At 42.0% G+C, this 17792-nt stretch overlaps 2 protein-coding genes across 3 annotated transcripts in view; one reads left to right on the forward strand and one right to left on the reverse strand.

Moving 5' to 3' along the window:
• LOC116854081 (zinc metalloproteinase nas-13-like) overlaps positions 1 to 1304 on the forward strand; it is a 2934-nt gene extending 1630 nt beyond the window's left edge. Inside the window, exons 3-4 of one of the 2 annotated variants that reach the window (XM_032835622.1) lie at positions 389 to 525; positions 875 to 1304. In XM_032835622.1, the coding sequence (XP_032691513.1) occupies positions 389 to 525; positions 875 to 1027 (290 nt within the window). In that variant the 3' untranslated portion in view covers positions 1028 to 1304. The remainder of the gene's footprint in view (positions 1 to 388; positions 526 to 874) is intronic. The other variant, XM_032835623.1, reaches the window with a different exon arrangement.
• A 398-nt stretch (positions 1305 to 1702) lies between these two features.
• The window catches only part of LOC116853997, a 32998-nt gene continuing 16908 nt past the window's right edge, over positions 1703 to 17792 (reverse strand). Inside the window, exons 17-23 of the mRNA XM_032835423.1 lie at positions 12207 to 12450; positions 11203 to 11461; positions 10491 to 10751; positions 9339 to 9569; positions 4951 to 5278; positions 4228 to 4496; positions 1703 to 2467 (exon numbers count right to left, since the gene is read on the reverse strand). Coding sequence (XP_032691314.1) covers positions 2424 to 2467; positions 4228 to 4496; positions 4951 to 5278; positions 9339 to 9569; positions 10491 to 10751; positions 11203 to 11461; positions 12207 to 12450 — 1636 coding nt within the window. The 3' untranslated portion in view covers positions 1703 to 2423. The remainder of the gene's footprint in view (positions 2468 to 4227; positions 4497 to 4950; positions 5279 to 9338; positions 9570 to 10490; positions 10752 to 11202; positions 11462 to 12206; positions 12451 to 17792) is intronic.

The raw sequence follows: 17792 nt of genomic DNA on the forward strand, positions 1-17792 counted from the left end.
ATATATATATATATATATATATATATATATATATATATATATATATATATATATATATATATATATATATATATATATATATATTAATATAATATTTAATTATAAATTATGATAAATTGAAAGTCCACATATTGAAGTAATGCATTTTTTGATCGTTCTCCGAGAAGCTCTTTCTTCCTCTCTTCATATATTATTATACCTCTGATTCGCGACGATTTTACGATTTTTGATCGTTCAAAAGCTGGAGAACGCTTCGGTATTTAAGCGAAAACGCGACGAAGACTCGCGCCTCGCCGGCAATTCTCGGCGCAATAACCGAAAGCCCGAGGTTATCGTTTACATTATGAGCTTCTATCTTTATCACGCACGATGTGCTTGATGCAACCAGGTCACGGCGGCAATTTCGAGAAGGCTTCCAAGGAGACCACGGACGCCTTCGGTGTCGGTTACGACTACGGCAGCGTAATGCACTACTCGTCGAAGGCGTTTTCCAAGAACGGTCAACCCACGATAATACCGAGATCCGTAAGTGATCCGTGATAGTGCTTTTACGAACTCGTCCTTCGTCCCACGACGAACTCGTCCTTTATTCTACCGTGTCTGGCGAGGAGGCTTATACTCGCGCGAATTTTTCGATAAAGAAACGCGCCTGCTTAAAGTGACGGATATAAGACGATACGATTACATTACATTCAGGTTGAATGTAAATCAAGTATCATCTTGATGATTTACACTGGGAAATTTAGATTAAAATTCAGGCTAAATCTTATGTAACGTTACCGTTTTGTATTCATCATTTTAAGCAGGAAGCACGAGTGTCTCTCGAGAGTTTCTCGTCTCGAATTGCTTGCACTTGTACGCAATGTGTCCGCAGGAGAGGCCGACTGGCATTTTGGGTATCATCGGCGATATCTTCCAGGAGAACAGCCGACAGGAGATCGGCCAGAGAGATGGTTTCAGCAAGAGAGACATCCAAAAAATCAGGCGGATGTATAGATGCAACAAACGCAGGCGCAGCCAATACTGAACGAACGAATCTAGATGATCATCCGGCAATTAATTGATCTTAATTTATCTCGAATATTGCGTGTTAGATTTGCGTATAATAAGAGCAAAGGGATGATGATAATGAAGAAGAAAAAGATCTAGTCTTATGTGTAAAACGCACGGAAAAGCAATACCGGCGAGTGTGGTCAGTATTATTATAATCTTTAGGGAACTAAACGTAATGCCACGAGTGTATATCTACCTTAAGTTTTAAGTCTCACACACGTATTACAAAATATATCTTCAAGTGCATCACACGTCAGTGTGACGTCGGTCCTTTCTTGAAAGAGTTCTCTCCAGCCGTGCGTCTCTGAGTGTCTCCGACGCGTCTCGTCGATGAGTCGTAATAATGCACTCTTTGATCGTTCTCCTCTTTCCTCCTCTCTTCATCTCTTGCCATATCCCTGTGGCTTGATTCGCGGTGATTTTTGATCGTTCAAGAGCTAGAGAACGCCTCGGTATTTAAGACGGTGGCGACAGCGTGGCGAAGACTCGCGCCTCGCCGTCGATGAGCGATCCTAAAGCGAAAACGACGGCGAAGATAACGGATGAGATACGGAGCGTTGCGTTAATCTGTGCGACGGCGAATATCTCGCGAGATATGTTACCGTCGGGGAACGCACGCCAAGTTCACGACGGCATACTTCGGCAGAGATATCGAGACCTTCCGCGATAGGACGTCCTTTATTTGTACATCATCTTACAAGTGATTCGTGGGAGAATACACCGGCGATATAATGTACTATTTACAGTAATGAGCTCGCTTAACTTTACTTGTACGGTGGAAACGCGCAGCAGGATTGCGAGCGGGTGGTCTCGCTTGTCGAAGGTTATCGCGGTTGGCGACGGCTGATCTATTTGGTACGAAGTTACGATCACTGGGACAGACTGTTACCACGAGGAGTGCTTAAACGTACGGCCCGAACGGGCGTGAAATAAAACTCTAAGCTGTCTTATAGCTAGGAGAAACCGGTAACACGATCCTTGTTGTCGGCGATACTATTATGTAAGTCTCGAGAGAGATACATTGTATGAATGACACGAGATGCCGAGGCAGTGATAAGCCGCGATTGAATAATATTCCGGGTGCAGCGTCGTGTAACGAGTCGATAATTCGATAATTGGAGATGTGATGATTACGATTGCTGAGAGAGAAAGAGACATTTTAAGATCGCCGAAAGAATGCGTGTCACACAAGGTGTACGTACTATATGGACTCGAAATAAAGCGAAGATCGAAAGAACGCTCGAAGAAATGTCTGAAGAGTCGGCGGAACTTCTTCCTGGACGTCTTTCAGATATTCGTATCGCCTGGAGAATCACGCTGCTTCTCGCGAAGTAGGAGAACGTCGTAATCGAACATCAAGCAAGTTCGAGTCAACCGACCCAGGTCTTCTTGATGAAGTCCGCTGCTCTTTCACCTATAAATGACATGTATGTGTGTATATGTACATATATTATATTATGATATAAAGAATCTTATATTTACATACACCCTATACTGAGAAATGTTTGGCATTTGAAACTATAGTCAACACAGAGAAATAATCACTATAGATTATGGTCAAGAAAACCATTTTTTAAGTAGTTACTACTACCGTCTTCGTGTTGAGGCAACCAAAAAGTATGCCTATCAAACATCAATTAACAGTAACATTATGTTATAATGTTACTGTTATAATCCACCCAACAGTGTAACACTGTTACGTTACACACGCATTATATTGCGTTTATATTGTTGAGTGGGAAATCTTAACATTGATTTTATGCTACTGATAGTTGGCGTTTACTAGGATGGTTCCCAGTAAATACTAAACATCAGTTATATTACATCTGTGTGACAGTTTCTCACTCAACAATATAAATGCAATATAATACATGTGTTATACCGCATTAACATTGGGTAACGAGATATTACAACATAGATCCAATATAATTGATGCTCGCAGTGTTCACTAGCTTGGGACTAAAAAGATTTATAATTTTCGTAAGTTCAGCTATTTATATTTATATTTAGACATTCTCTTCGATCAAACAATTCCGACGGATGCGGAAACTCGACACTTGTTACTTTAAGAAAAATTACTAATGAAAAGAATCGATAACACGGTAGAAATATTCTAGTTCTTACTTAGTCCTTATTTAGTAGTTTTTATTTAATAGTTTTTATTTAAATAAAATTAGATGCTATTGCAATTAATGTCATTTGTTAAGGTGAGCCTTTTTAATAAAATTATGTTAGTCCGTATGACTTCTTTTTGTCTATAATCAGAGTTGGAATATTTTAATTTCAACATCCGCGTCTGATGTTAAATTTGATGAGATACGAGGTGAGTTATCTACTGTTTGATTTACAGAAAAATATTTCTAAATCCAATTTCTTTAAGTCTGATCTAAAAAATGAGAATCCAAAGACAAGAATCTGACTCGATAAAGTTGTTTCAAATTTTATTTTGTTGGTTTACCCTCAGTACAGTTAAAAATGTTTAGTTAAACGAAAGTTATAACACTGTCCAATAAACACCAAGTCTCACGAAGGACACTGCTCAAGTGTGACATTTTTCTTGAAACTTAACACGTACATAACATATGACATGAAATTTCATATGTGATACTTTATATCGGCCCGTCTTTTAATTTGCACAATTATTTAGACGATTGTTTACGGATTTTAGACCTATGGATTCCAGGTTTACGGGTTTATGGGTTTTCGAGTTATGGGTTTTGAGTGCATAAATTTACGTTCTTATAACTTTTAGGTTTATGTGTTTTAGATTTACATGTTATGGGCTTATAAATATCAGTTTTTACGTACATCGCCATTTCGAGTTTTGTTTAAACAATCGTCTAAATAATTGTGCAAATTAAACAACAAGCCAATATCAAATATCAAATATGAAATGTCATGTCATATGCTATGTGCATGCTGAGTTTCAAGAAAAATGGCATGTCACACTTGAGTATTGTCCCTTGTTAGTAGCATAACTTGTTAGCAAAAATAACTTGTTAGTAGCATACATCGATGTTACAATGTCAGCTCAACCATATGTTATATAACATATATATCGCATGTAACAGTTACGTAACATATTATATGATTGAGCTGACATTGTAACAACGATGTTACGTCACCGATACTTGGTGTTTATCGGATGTATGCCCGAAGAAACTCATTACATACCGATCATGATCGCGGGCGCGTTCGTATTGCCGGACGTCACTCTCGGCATGATGCTCGTGTCGGCCACCCTCACGCCCCGCACCCCTCTGACTCGTAATTGATTGTCAACCACGGCCAAGGGGTCGTCCGGCGGTCCCATCTTGCACGAGCCCGCCTGATGATTCTCGGGCGCGGTGTCGTGTCGGATCGCGCAATGCCAGTAAGCGTCGCAGCCGAATTTCAGGTGCTCGCAGTTTTTCACCGGGGTTCGGTCCAGCTCGAAACCATACCTGAAACGGCACATTCGACGGAACATTCCCAACAAACGCCAGCTAACGGTAAACATTACGTCAATGTTACAATACATTCGACAATGTAACTGTTACATAACACACGTGTTACGCACGCATTTACATTATAGAGCGAGAATTTGTAACATTGATGTTACAAATATGTATTATGTTACAGATATGTAGTTGGTGTTTGCTGGATTCAAATTTAACACAAATTCGTGCTCGCGTTTCGTGACGACAAGGCTAACGAGTCGTGAATTAATTGAAGAGATGCTGTGTCGCTTTGGCAACTTTTGAATGCTTTGAAAAAGCATGTGAATGAAAGTGTCTCAAAAATTATTCTTTTATATAAAACAAGAGTATAAATTATGCAAAAAAAGGGAGAGAAACTAAGGGCGCTCGCTACACCTTCGTTTGCATAATTTGACGAAGAGAAGTGAAAGCCACTTGCCTCTTGAGCGCCTGGGTCTCCGCTAACTTGATGCTAAACTTAATAGCCTCCACAAGAGCGGCCGAGTCGTCGGGATGAGTCAGGTATTTGGGGTAGATCAGCGGCTTCGAGAGGGGGTCGTTGTTTCGCAAGCGCAGATAACCGCGGCTCTTCGGATGCAGAATCGTCGGGATGATGTAGATGCTGCGGTTCGCGCCCTTCTTCTCGCCCACCATACCGGTCTCCGCACAGTCGGCCAGGTAGCCGCCGAAGATTAACTGAACGTCTGGGTGATCTTCCCGTTGATCTGCGAACTTGGTGTTGATCATCGCCGTCACCTCGGAGATCCCTGGCCAGAATGCAAGAATTAGTGTCTACTCGTAATTACCGTATTGAAATCTAACAAGTAAATTTACCTAAAAGGTATATTCTAATTTCTTTGCAATTTGGCACAAATATAGAACTACAAAAAATATTTAGATCATATTTTTTCATTTTGATCCACTTTGAGTTTTACAGTTTATAGCTTTTTAATGTTCTCACTTCTATCATCAACAAGTTTAACAAAAATATATAAGAAATAAAATTGAATACAAGATATAATTAAATAATTTTAACAAAATCGGCATAACTGAGACATAAACCATTCTAAATTTCTTTAGCCGAGATTCCAACTGAAATATTTTAATTCTGTGTTAAATTAGTCCAAAATGATTCGAATCTCGGCCAAACTGAGAGAAAAATCCGGTAATTTTAATTAAAGTCTTAACAAAATCGGCATAGTTGAGACATGAACCATTTTAAGTTTCTTTAACCGAGATTCCAACCGAAATATTTTAAATCTGTGCTAAATTAGTCAAAAATGATTCTAATCTCGGCCAAACCGAGAAATTATTTATATAAATAATTTTTTCAGGAATTACAAAAAGTAAATTTAGACAGTAAATTTCTAAAATAAAAAACATAAAAAATAACAAAATTTCACAGTTTTATAGTAATTTTTTACTATAAAATTCTCTCCTCACAGTAATTACACAAATAATTCCGAAACTAAGAACATTCTACAGTAAATCATTGTCAAATGGACAAACCGTCGAATCGACTCACGTCGGTCGCAATCTATCTTTTGGAAGCTTTTCTCCATAGAAATTAATGGCGCCTGCATAATTTTTTCTCTACGCAAAACCTCAATGAATCACCAATCGCACTACGAGCACCGGTGATCGATGAATGACGGTTTCGATCGTCCCGATACAATTCATTGTGATTTGTAATTAATCACCGAGCGTGACCGGAGCAGCGATGTATCGCGGCGTTGCGAAATCGAGGTGCGATCGACAACGTTCCTCCGCAACCAGAGACGAAAATGACTTAGTCTGACAATAAATTACTCGGTAATTTCTGGAAGCTGGTAAAATGGTGATTTAGAAAAAAATTATAGAAATAAGAAATTATATTTTGATATAAAGCTCAAGAGGAGTATTTAGTCTTTAAGAAAGAGTAAGATACTTTATAAATTGAATTTTTACTGGAATTTTAAGAAATAAAAACTTTATAATATCCTCAAAAGATTGTATAAATAGTTTCCTCTCTTTTATCTGAGAGACATTTCAGAGATTGTTAGACGTACATTTGATGAGAGAATAAGAAGAATGTTATTTTATGCAACAGTGCGAAAAACGCGAATATTTGTGCATGTAACTGTCGGAAACAAGAGTTACTAATAAACCACCAGTTATTTACCAGTTTATCGTGACCACCGTAAGCAGTCGTCACTTTGGAAATCTGACGGCAACTTTACATCTCTATCCGGCAACATACTGGCGGGTCGTGTCCGGCGCACCCTTACGTAATCTGATCGAATCGCAGAGAGCCGCGATCGCGTAGCCGCGTGACCGACGTAAGAGAGAAGCGGATCCCGGGGCTGCGTTTAGCGCTGAGGAACCACGCTATTACAGCGTTTCGCTGCCGGCGGCGGTTTCGTGCCGCGAAGGTAGCGAAGGTGAGCGAGGCGCGAGAGAGGCCCGACACGAAGGAGTTCAGCCCCCGAGGTGACGCTCGTTAAGAACCAGCCCAGCTCGGGGCTATATCGATCGTGCCGAATACCTTAAAAAGCGCTCCGGATTATGACCAGGAATACGAGTCAGTATCGTGAAAGGGATATACACGTTGCTTACGTTACGGGCACGCCGCGGTATCTGCATGAATTACCGAACAATTCGCTCGGGCGAATTCCCAGAGCGAAACTATGCTCTCGCTTCATTCCCAACGGATCAGCACCGCTCCACCTTGCCTCACCCTCCACCTTCTCTTCCTCCTCCTCCGCCCGGCGTCTTTGATTAATGATCAAAAGTGGAGCGCGAGTAAGGGGGCACGAGTTAACGCGATCCCCGATCGGCCTTCGTAGCCTAATTAGCTGTATTAATTAGACGCACGAGCGGAAGATGGAACGCACCGGGGGACGACCAGCAGCCTGGCTTTCTCGGGCGTATATCTTCTTCCCGTATTGTTTATCGACCCCAGCGGGCCAACAAACGCGAATAACCGCGAATACCACTGGTGCACAGTGGGATCAGATGAAATTTCGTGTTCCAAAAGAAGGTTCTTGAACCTTGAATCGACCTCTTTTTCTTCCCTCTTTCTTATGAAAGCTAATGAAATTTGGAACAATCTTATTAAGTCAGACTTTGCCCTTTGCTTCCATTCTTCTAGATCAGGAAGATTTAAACATTCTCTTCGATCAAACAATTTCGACGGATGAGGAAGCTCGACACTTGTTACTTTAAGAAGAATTACTAATAAAAAGAATCGATAACACGATAGCAATGATCTAATTCTTACTTAGTTCTTACTTAGTAGTTTTTATTTAGTAGTTTTTATTTAAATAAAATTAGATACTATTGCAATTAATGTCATTTGTTAAGGTGAGTCTTTTTAATAAAATTATGTTAGTCCGTATGACTTCTTTTTGTCTATAATCAGAGTTGGAATATTTTAATTTCAACAACATCCGCGTCTGATGTTAAATTTGATGAGATACGAGGTGAGTTATCTACTGTTTGACTTACAGAAAAATATTTCTAAATCCAATTTCTTTAAGTCTGATCTAAAAAATGAGAATCCAAAGACAAGAATCTAACTCGATAAAGTTGTTTCAAATTTTATTAGCTTTCACTAAAAAAGAGAAAGAAAAAGAAGCATCGAGATCGGTTCACATTTCGAAACTGTAGCTCTTCTTGCAACATAAAATTTCATTTGACCTCTACTGTGAGCCGTGCACACGTATGTATATCTTCCTGAACGGTAAACCACGCCGGTTAGCGGCGCGCGATGTAATTTAGCTCGCGATGGAAAATGTAAATGCGAACACGCTCGTCGAATAGACGCTCGCGGAGAGGCGAAACTGTGGCTATTTTCCGCGAATAAGAGGCTAATATTAATTTATGGGATTATTTAACGGCTGGTAATGCCGATATTAATGGACGGTGATATTGCATCCGGTTCGTAATGAGAGAAAAGTTGGCGATGCGCCGGTTACGCGAGACGCGAGATTGCCTTTCGCAGAAATGTGTCCGATAAACGCTGGCATTTATGCACATAATGTCCATTAGTCATCAACGCAATGATTTTATACACGTCTACGACGTTTCTACGTTTTTTCCCGAGCTTTCTTCCCTTCACCCCGAATGTCACGATGCTCGAAAAATATCGTAATGTGCTGTAAACAAATGCGCTGTGTGTGCGCGCGAAATACGCGCGAGCGAAATAGCGGCACGGAATCGGGAGATCGGTGGATAATTTCAGTTGACAGACCATGAGGAGAGCAGAGTCACGAGCGTGAGGTGATGACCGGTTTTAAATTGGTCCGCGGCTATCTGAATGACGGTAAATGGGCCTATCGGGCTGGGACCGTCACGTAATAGTCGGATCGCCGGACACGACGACGAACGTGATCATTGTGCAATACACTTTCACTGCTTGCGCACGAGGTCCGCGAATTAATGCCCCGAGATGCAACATCTTCGACACGGTAAACAGGAAAACGTGCATCGAGAGAGGCGGTGTCCTGACGCGGTCTGCCTCGTTGTCTCCCTCGGATCAATGAAGTCGTTTAATTCCTAGCACAAAACCAATTCCGGAACCTAACGCGGACTAGCGCTTACAGTAGAGTTCGATTGCATTGTTCAGTCATTATAAATATATTAGCAGTCATCACGAGTCATTAGTCGACGAGCAAAGTAACATTTCCAATGTTGCAAGCGTCGGATTGCAAGCGTCTAAAGTTGTTAAGGCAGAAGAGGGAAGATCCAAAAGGTCGATATTGACGACAGAATGAAAGAAAGATACTTTCTTTCCTCGATATTTGCGACTTAAGTTTAAGTTTAAGTTGTAAGAGCAATGTGTCTTACCTGTGCCAGACATCAGACCGTCCCTGAACAGCAAGTACTCCATGGCGGTCGCCCAGTTGAGAGGAGTGGTGTCGGTGTCATTAATGGTGAAGACCAGAGCGTAGGCCACGTGATTGTGAAGATTCTTGCCGACACCTGGAAGATCACGGACGACCGGCACACCCACCGCGTTGAGCTCTTCCCGAGGCCCTATGCCGCTGTTCAAGAGGATCTGCGGCGAGTTAACGGCACCTAAGATAAATAAAGCGTGTTGAGACGACTTAATTACAGGGATTCGTGCCGATTCGTGGCGATAAAGCGAGATCCACGGTAAATCGTGAATAATGACCGGCCACCGGACGACCACGATGCATGTGGAAACGTGTGTAATAGCACGAGCGCGTGAATTAGCTTAATTATAAGCCTGAGAAACACGACTGGGAGACGCATGATCATGCGTAACTTATATGCGGATTAACCCGCGATTAATTTGCCAGTATCGATATCTTCGATCAGTTTTTCTCCTCCTACCAACGGACAAGGGCCTTGCACACGTATCTCCGTATCTTCCATCGTTCTGGCGTGATTGCGAATTCCGGTTCGGCCCAAGGACATCGCCGATACCAACCCGCGCAATCCGTATTGTTCGAGAGAAACCGTACGCGCGATTATACCATACCCCCGAGAGACAATTTGCGGAAGGATGAGTAATTAAGTCCGCCTCCACGGGACGTGGCGTTTCTAAACTTAGATTCCTGCTATCCACTCGCGACCTTCGGCATGGAAAGGAACATGTTCCTACTTTCTAGCTTCCCTTCGCGTTCAGGACTAATCGACGGAGAAGCCACGACCATGATGGAACCCGATTCGTGACAAATTAACTAGAATGTCATTTTGACTTCCTTTAGGTCTTCTTGTTGTCTCTATTTCTATCCCTCGTGACTTAGGAAAACAAATACCTTGTGACTTTTAATTACATTTTTAAAATGTTCAGAAATCATTGACACGAGTAATGAAGAACAAAGAGGGAGTTTTAAAACGTTAGAATCGCAAAGGATCAAAATGACTCTTTAGGGTATCCAAAAGGGGTCGTAGTTCCCAGACATTCTAGTGTTAAACTAGTCGATGAATTGTTGCTTGTATTGTAGGTAATCAGATGAGCGGAAGAATCACCTCCGCTAATGACGACCTCTTTCGCCACCGACACGCGCTTAATCATTCCATCGTGGACGAATTCGACGCCGACCGCCCTGTTGTTCTCGTCGAAGAGGATCCTCGTCGCCGTCGAGTTCAGCATTATGTGAAGGTTTGGCCGATTCCTGGCGGGACGGAGGAAAGCACGCGCCGTGGACAGCCGTGAACCATTTCGCGACGTGGTCTGCGCTATGGCGAATCCTGTGTGCGTCCGTCCGTTCAGATCGACCGTGTCGTATCCTGATACACAGATAAGAATTGTTCATTCCAGCTGCAACCATCCCGCCTTACTCCAGTTATTGCAAAATATCAAGGGGACGAAATAAGGAAGAGGCTTTACGTCCATATTTTTCGCGGGTCTCAAGTTTGTATCAACAGTAACTTGAAACTTGGTGAATCTCAGGTGAGATATCCAGATTTTAATTTAGAGTTTACTGTTTAGTAAATAGTTTACTGATAATCAAAAAAGAAGTGAAAGAGAGAGAGAGCAGAACAATAGATAACATAATTTAAACATCCCGGATGTCTCGATCTAACAAAAAACAGAAATCATATAAGAAGAAATATAAGAAGGAAAACTTACTAGAAATGTATCTAGGTATGTTATATAAACTTGTATGTTGACATACAAGTTATGTAGACATTAGAGTAAAAAAGACATTGTATCCTATAAAGAGCTAATTACGCTTACCCATCTCTTTGCCGGCTTCCAAGAGGGCGAAGCTCAACGGCGGATGATAAGGAAACTGCGTGACCGTGAGCGGCCCGCCGACTCCGTGATAGCCGTAGTCCATGTTGTTCACTTGTTGATTATCTTCGCTCCTTATAAAATACGGAAGGACGTCTCTGTAAGACCAACCGACGTTGCCAAACCTGGCCCAGTCGTCGTAATCCTTGCGGGATCCTCTCATGTATGTCATCCCGTTCATGACGCTGGTGCCGCCGAGGACCTGTGATTTCGAGTTCAACTTGTGTGGAGATCCTCTCGAATAACAAACAGACAAATGCGCCTCATGCAAACGCGGACGATCTCGAGATTGATTCACGAGCGACCGATAGGTGGATTATCGAATTTGCGCTCATAATCTTCCCGGAGCGTTCAATTAAGCCGCGGTTTTAACGAACGACATTACTCCGCCGCTTTCGAATTCTGACGCAACCGTAATTTCAGGTAAGAATCCGCCGTAGTTAGCGAGATTACTCACTGGCGCGTTGAGTGCTGCAGTGAGTTGAAACAAACTGAAACTGTAGTTACTTTTGGCCACAAGGAGGCCAAGGGTTTTCTTACTGATGGAGCGTGCCGGGACCTCTTCGCGAAAACAGAATCCTCACAAAATTTTTAAAAGTTCACGAATAATATTTTTGAAGTTAAGGGCATGTATGCAAAGTTTGGAAACTGCTTTAAAGTTTATTATGTATGCATGAAAATAATATTGTTTCAAGCAGTTCCGTATGCTTTTTCTCCTCTCGTGAGTTAGTTCTTTTTCCAGAAAAAAGTCTTGGCCCCAACCATACTTTTTGGTTGTTCTAATACGACAATGATAATAGTAACATATATATAATGGTAATTATCACAAACATCATAGTAGAATTTAATAAAAAAAATAGTTTGCTTGGCCATAATTTTTGTAATAACAATTTCCACGTGTGATTACAGTTACAAATGCGTACTGAGCATTTTCTCAGTGCACTTACCTTTCCCCTTGGCCAATAACATTGGTTGTGCTCTTTGTTTAGGCATGCCTCGTTCTCGCTTTCGGTATTATACTGCCAGTCGATGTCGCTGCCGATGAAATTGAAGAAGAACGAGGGTATCTGAGTGCCGGTGGGCTCGTCCAGCCCGGCCTCCAGTAGCAACACGGAGAATCTGGGTTCTTCCGATAATCTGGCCGCGACGGTCGCACCTGCGCTACCGCCTCCTATCACCACGAAGTCATACCTGTAAGAGAGACGTTTCCCTTCGCAATGTCGCCGATTGTCCGATATTATTCTTCGAGTCGCGGTATAAGTCGCGAATCCGCTGCGAGAGATTTGCAGAGAAGTGCAATTCTTCTTCTGTGTGCCCCAATTCTATCTATCCAGTCTTCTAACTCGTATCGATATGTGTCCTTTCTTTATTTCGTTTAAGAGGCGGCTAAGAACGCATACGCAGGCTTCTCGCCGACCGGAATTTCACTTACTCTCCTTACCCGCAGAAGATGACGTTTCGAAAGTAAGATTGTCGCGACGCAGAGAAGGTTACTAGGTTTCAGCTTCACGGTGTACGCTCGTTTGCGAAAGGCTGACGTTAATTAGCGACGTCGCGTTATTAGACGATCTTTTACCCGACGAATTAGCTGGCTCGGAGGAGCAACGGGTATTACCTTCATGATGTAATTGACTGCAAGAGCGTGAGCAACCCCCTCTCGCATGTACGCAGCCTGGACCCTTCAAGTGTGAGAAGAGCGACTTTCTCTCGCGAGTGAAAGACTTTTACAACCCTAATGAATCGAATTACAGTTGAATTCAATCGTTCATAACGATCTGAAGCTCTTGTCCTGAGATATCAGCATCTTTGGCGTCCTCAAACTTCGGCGTTCAGATATGAACGACGAGTAACTTTTTGAAATCAGGGACTCATACTCTTCGAAGGACACATATATTTCATCAAAATCTGTTTGTGGGCCAAACGTGAGCATTCTCCTTTGCGCACCTAATATATTACGACGAGTGTCGTGACGCGCCGACGAATTCTTTCAATTTCGCAGGCTACCAGAGTCTGCATGATAGGGACGGTGCGCCCTTTTCTTTCCAGCCGCTGTTCCCTATTCCCTCTCTCTGCCTCGCACATCGGGCGAAAGGTGTGTTTCTCAGGAGGTTGCTCTCGGGACGATCACGAGAGTGTCCACAGTATGCTCTCTCGGTTGAATGCCACGGCGTGAATGTATCTGTATGTATAGCGTGCGGGACAATGACATACTTTTATGCACGGGACTCTGTAGAACGGCGCTCTGGGTCCCGTCGCTCTTTCTTCCATCAGCTCTCTTCTCTCGGTTGGTCTGAGATCGATCGAGTGTCTTCTCTTCTCGCAGATATGTCGTCGCGGAGGATAATCGTTTCAAGCTATAAACGAAGAACAACAAGGGACTCACGCGAATTAATCTGGTAGGATACTGCCGACAAATAGTGGCTTGACCCTTTGGCTTAATTAATGGCTCCATTTGCAGCTTGATTATCGAGATATTTCATGCTGGAAGTTAACGCAATTCCACGTCAATTTCCAAAAGGAGAAGCGAATTCCTTTCATATCGCCTGTAAGGTGATCTAGTCGGGAAACTCGAGAAGCCTTTTTTCTCTTCCTCTAATCATCGATCTACAGTGATTACTGTACTTTTGATGTTAAGAGATAATTCGCCTTTTGAGATAATTTGCAATGACTGTTATCTAACTGGGCATGTTATCATTATGCGTGAGCACGTATGTTATCATCATTCCTCTTGTGCTGGCAGACTGCCTTATTGCCAAAGAGTCGCGTACCTAAGATATAATATTTTGAGGGAGCAGTGATCATTAGATTATTATTAGAAAGTATCCAGCGGATCTATTTCGAAGACGACATTTTTCGGTGATTAGCGAGCGTGAACATGGCGTTTCTTGGGCGGTTTCTTGGGTGTTTTCTTGAGCGTGTAACGAGAATCTTGCGGAGCTTGCGACTTTGTGCGAAACGTGTAAGATACGTATTGAGATACATTAAAAAAAGAAATAACTGTGAGATAAAACTGTGAGATAAGATACTTGCGACGTATACTAATAACATATCTGCTTATATAGGAAATATTTCTCAAATAGGAAAATGTACATAAAATCTTAGTCTTTGAATAGCAATTGTTTACTTATTTAGACACAGAAAAAAAAATTTTAGTTTAGGTAATTAAGTGAGAATTAAACGAAAGATTTTGAAAATCTTCTACGGGAATAATTCCTACAACCGAGTTTTTCATCTGGTCCCCAAGTAACAGAAAATTTAATTGCATTTTTACGGAGTTGCTTTTTCCGCGAATAAAAGAATTGATATTTAAATAAATATATTATTGGTACCCGAATAAATATTTCCTTTACTTTTCAGGTATTTTTTCCTTCAGTTGTATACGTTATTCAAAGTCGTTCTACCTGTCTTTGACGTCTTACATATCGCTGCCTAGTCACCGACATTTTCAAATTCAATATAAGAAAATACATTTCAATTGATTTCAATCTAAATGAAGGAATGTACGACTGGATATCAATAAGCGGCACGTAATTCTGCGTTAGTATCAATGTTTCACGTATTACATCTAATGACTCAGATTCGCTTAATTGTGAGTGGTGACAGGATGTAAGACAGGTCAAGACCCGCTCAAAAAGCGGCGAGCGCGATAAAACCTGTTTCCATCTTTGTAGAACGAGTTTTCATACGGCACGTGTAGCTCTCGTGGAACGTTCTCGTCTTTTTATTAACGGTCGTGCACACTGAGATTTCGCGAATCGTTCGTGAATACGTGACGGGTCACGATGAAATATATCCGCGGTCAAACGACAAGCAGTTGTGCAGAGCGCTCCGACACTGCTGTTGTATTATAATACATGCAAACGAGTGTACATCCACATAGCATACGTAATTTCCTTTGCAGTCCTACTGTATGTACGTCTAAAAAATATAATTCTGTTTTTAGCGGATATCCTCTTGTACACGCCTGAAGAGAGTTTTTCCAAAACCAGAAGGAAAATATTCTAATATCAAAAAAAGATGGATTCTAGTGTTGCAAAATGCTATTTCCGTCAATCCTATATTCTAAAAATTCTTACCGAAAGTCTCTTTCTGTTGAACTAAAAATATTTCTGTTTGACTAAAAATATTTCTGTTTGACTAAAAATATTTAATAGATTTAAGATATTAATCACTTCAACATTTATTATTCATATATTATTTGTTTCCTTCTAAGTCAAGAAGAAAGTGTTGACTTGAAGCAAAATGTTTTCTCATTAGGAGGAATTCCTATGAAGAATAAAATTTATGCTGCAGGTGAAAATTTCCCCAACTTCAAAGGCTTTTCTACGATACGCGAGGTAAACTTGGCGCAAGCTAAAGTAAGAAACAAAAATCATTTATTTCGTTTACGCCTATACTGCAGCCTTCTCATGCCGAAAATATTTCTCTTACTTCAGAGGAAGGAAGATGGAGTGTAGGAGAGACGTAAACGAAATAAATTATTTTTATTTCTTACTCCAACTCTTTCACGTCAAGTTTAATCCGCGTATTGCAGAGCCTTAAGAATATTTCGCTTATAGAACATTTTCCTTTTGGTTTTAGAAGAATCCCTCTGAGACCATATATATAAGGGGATTTTCGCTCTAAAGATGAAATTTTATGTTTTTTTAGATGTACTCTATTTGAATAAATATTCTGTTTGGATAAATCAGCTTTCCAATAATCGTCTACCGTGAAATCGAATTTTCTTATCGACTTCGCAACATATCTTTCCCCACGTTTCTCTAAATAATGGTATTCAAATGTATGCAAAAGTTATACGCGAGATTGAGAGAACGCGGTAGGCATGTGCCACGTGTGAAACGCGTTCGTAGGCATTTCAGAGTTAAGTATTCGAATATTCATTGTCGTCCCGTGCGTTTCTCATACTTGATTTCCGTTGTTCGGCGCGTATCCTGGCGCGTTTCGCTCGCGGTGCTCGCCGCGTCTTCGGGGCTTCCCGCGAGAATTGCTCCTTTCGCGTCGCAGCGAATCCGGCGGCGCAGGTGCGCGGTAGATGCCGCGGCCAGATGTGACGCAACGAGACGCATCGGAACAATGGCCCGCACGGTATTACGTACGTGCGTACAGGTGTAACGACTTCGCGGATAGAGGCGTGCGTGGATGCTCACTTCCGAGAGGGAGGGCGCGCAACGCCAGACGTTCCTACGGTATTACGTGAGAGCGGGACGTGGCTGCGACACAATCGGGACCGCGTTTAGGATTCGTCGTGGAACGCTTCCCGCGGATGCTCTCTTCGCGGAAGAAATCTCTCGTCGATAAGTGACAAGAGATCTCTGGGGAAAGGCGTGCTGTCATTATCTCCAGTGCGTCAACGCGGCAGATGCGTCAGCAAGCACGGACGTAGGAATATCTATCTGAACGTGTTTCCGCGGGATTGAGGCTTTAAGCATTGATCTGCAATGTGCTATTTGCTTCCTGTTTCTTATTCTCTGTCCTTTTCTGGCTTGAGGAAGTGCTGAAGTTGATGACGAACTCGAACAGAGAAACAGGAGGCAAAGAGCGTATTGTAGATTAAGCTTAAGAGGAAAGGGGATTGTAACGGGATATGATCAGCCAAGATGCCATGGGTCTTCGTTCTAATTGTATCTCACTTCTTCGTTCTTCTACCTTTGCAGCCTTTTGCGCAACAGTCAAGCATATTGCGGAAGAAAATGGCACACTTTAGTGCAGACATTGTTCCTGTTTACGAAATACGTAACCTCGAAATGCAGCAATGCCTCGGTTAAAATCACGCCGCGCACAACGCCAAAATAGATCTGGGTCGCGTATTATATATATGATAATTTTAATTAACCAAAACAGCCCCGCGACGGATATTTCCTATCAGTCCTGGAGCTTCACACCCCACGGAGTACCTCTTGTGCCCAGACATTCCTACATTCATGCTGGCAGATGCCATACGCGGCACGAGGAAACGCTTCTCTTCAACGGTAAATTCGAGCCTCTCCTCATATCTCGCCGTGACCTCAGCCGACTAATTAGGCGACGCGAAATAAGGAAGTTACTTTGCGGATTTCTGAATCCCCTTTTATCCGATAACCGTAGATTATTGCGACAGTCAATCGAACGGCATCATCAACGGATGATCGCAGCTTAGCACCGGTTGATTTATAGACATTCCCAACGGGAATTATCGCTCCTTCTCTTTCCTTCTTGGCTAACAAGAGAACCTCATCATATTAAGCACTTGGATTCTATTTTTTTTAAGTTTATTCGATTAAGTTTCTCTTAAAATATTTTCTGGTAGACGCCTTTTTAAGAGCTTAATCGAATAAACTCAGAAAAGTTGGGATCCGAGCCTTCGACTTGACGAGGAGAAATGTTTCCGGCTCGATTCGGCCGAGCCTTCTCCCGCCGGCGTATGTCCCGCTCCGTTTGCATCGTTAGAAATTCATGAGCAGAGAGAACTGGGTATTACTCATATGAATAACACCTACGGCGACTCGGGCGGGTTTCCTCTAGTTACCACGCGATCGACTCGAAAGAAATCA

Source organism: Odontomachus brunneus, unplaced genomic scaffold (assembly GCF_010583005.1).
Source record: "Odontomachus brunneus isolate Ranch 3 - 2012 unplaced genomic scaffold, Obru_v1 Obru_scaffold_007, whole genome shotgun sequence".
In the NCBI taxonomy this organism is placed as follows: domain Eukaryota; kingdom Metazoa; phylum Arthropoda; class Insecta; order Hymenoptera; family Formicidae; genus Odontomachus; species Odontomachus brunneus.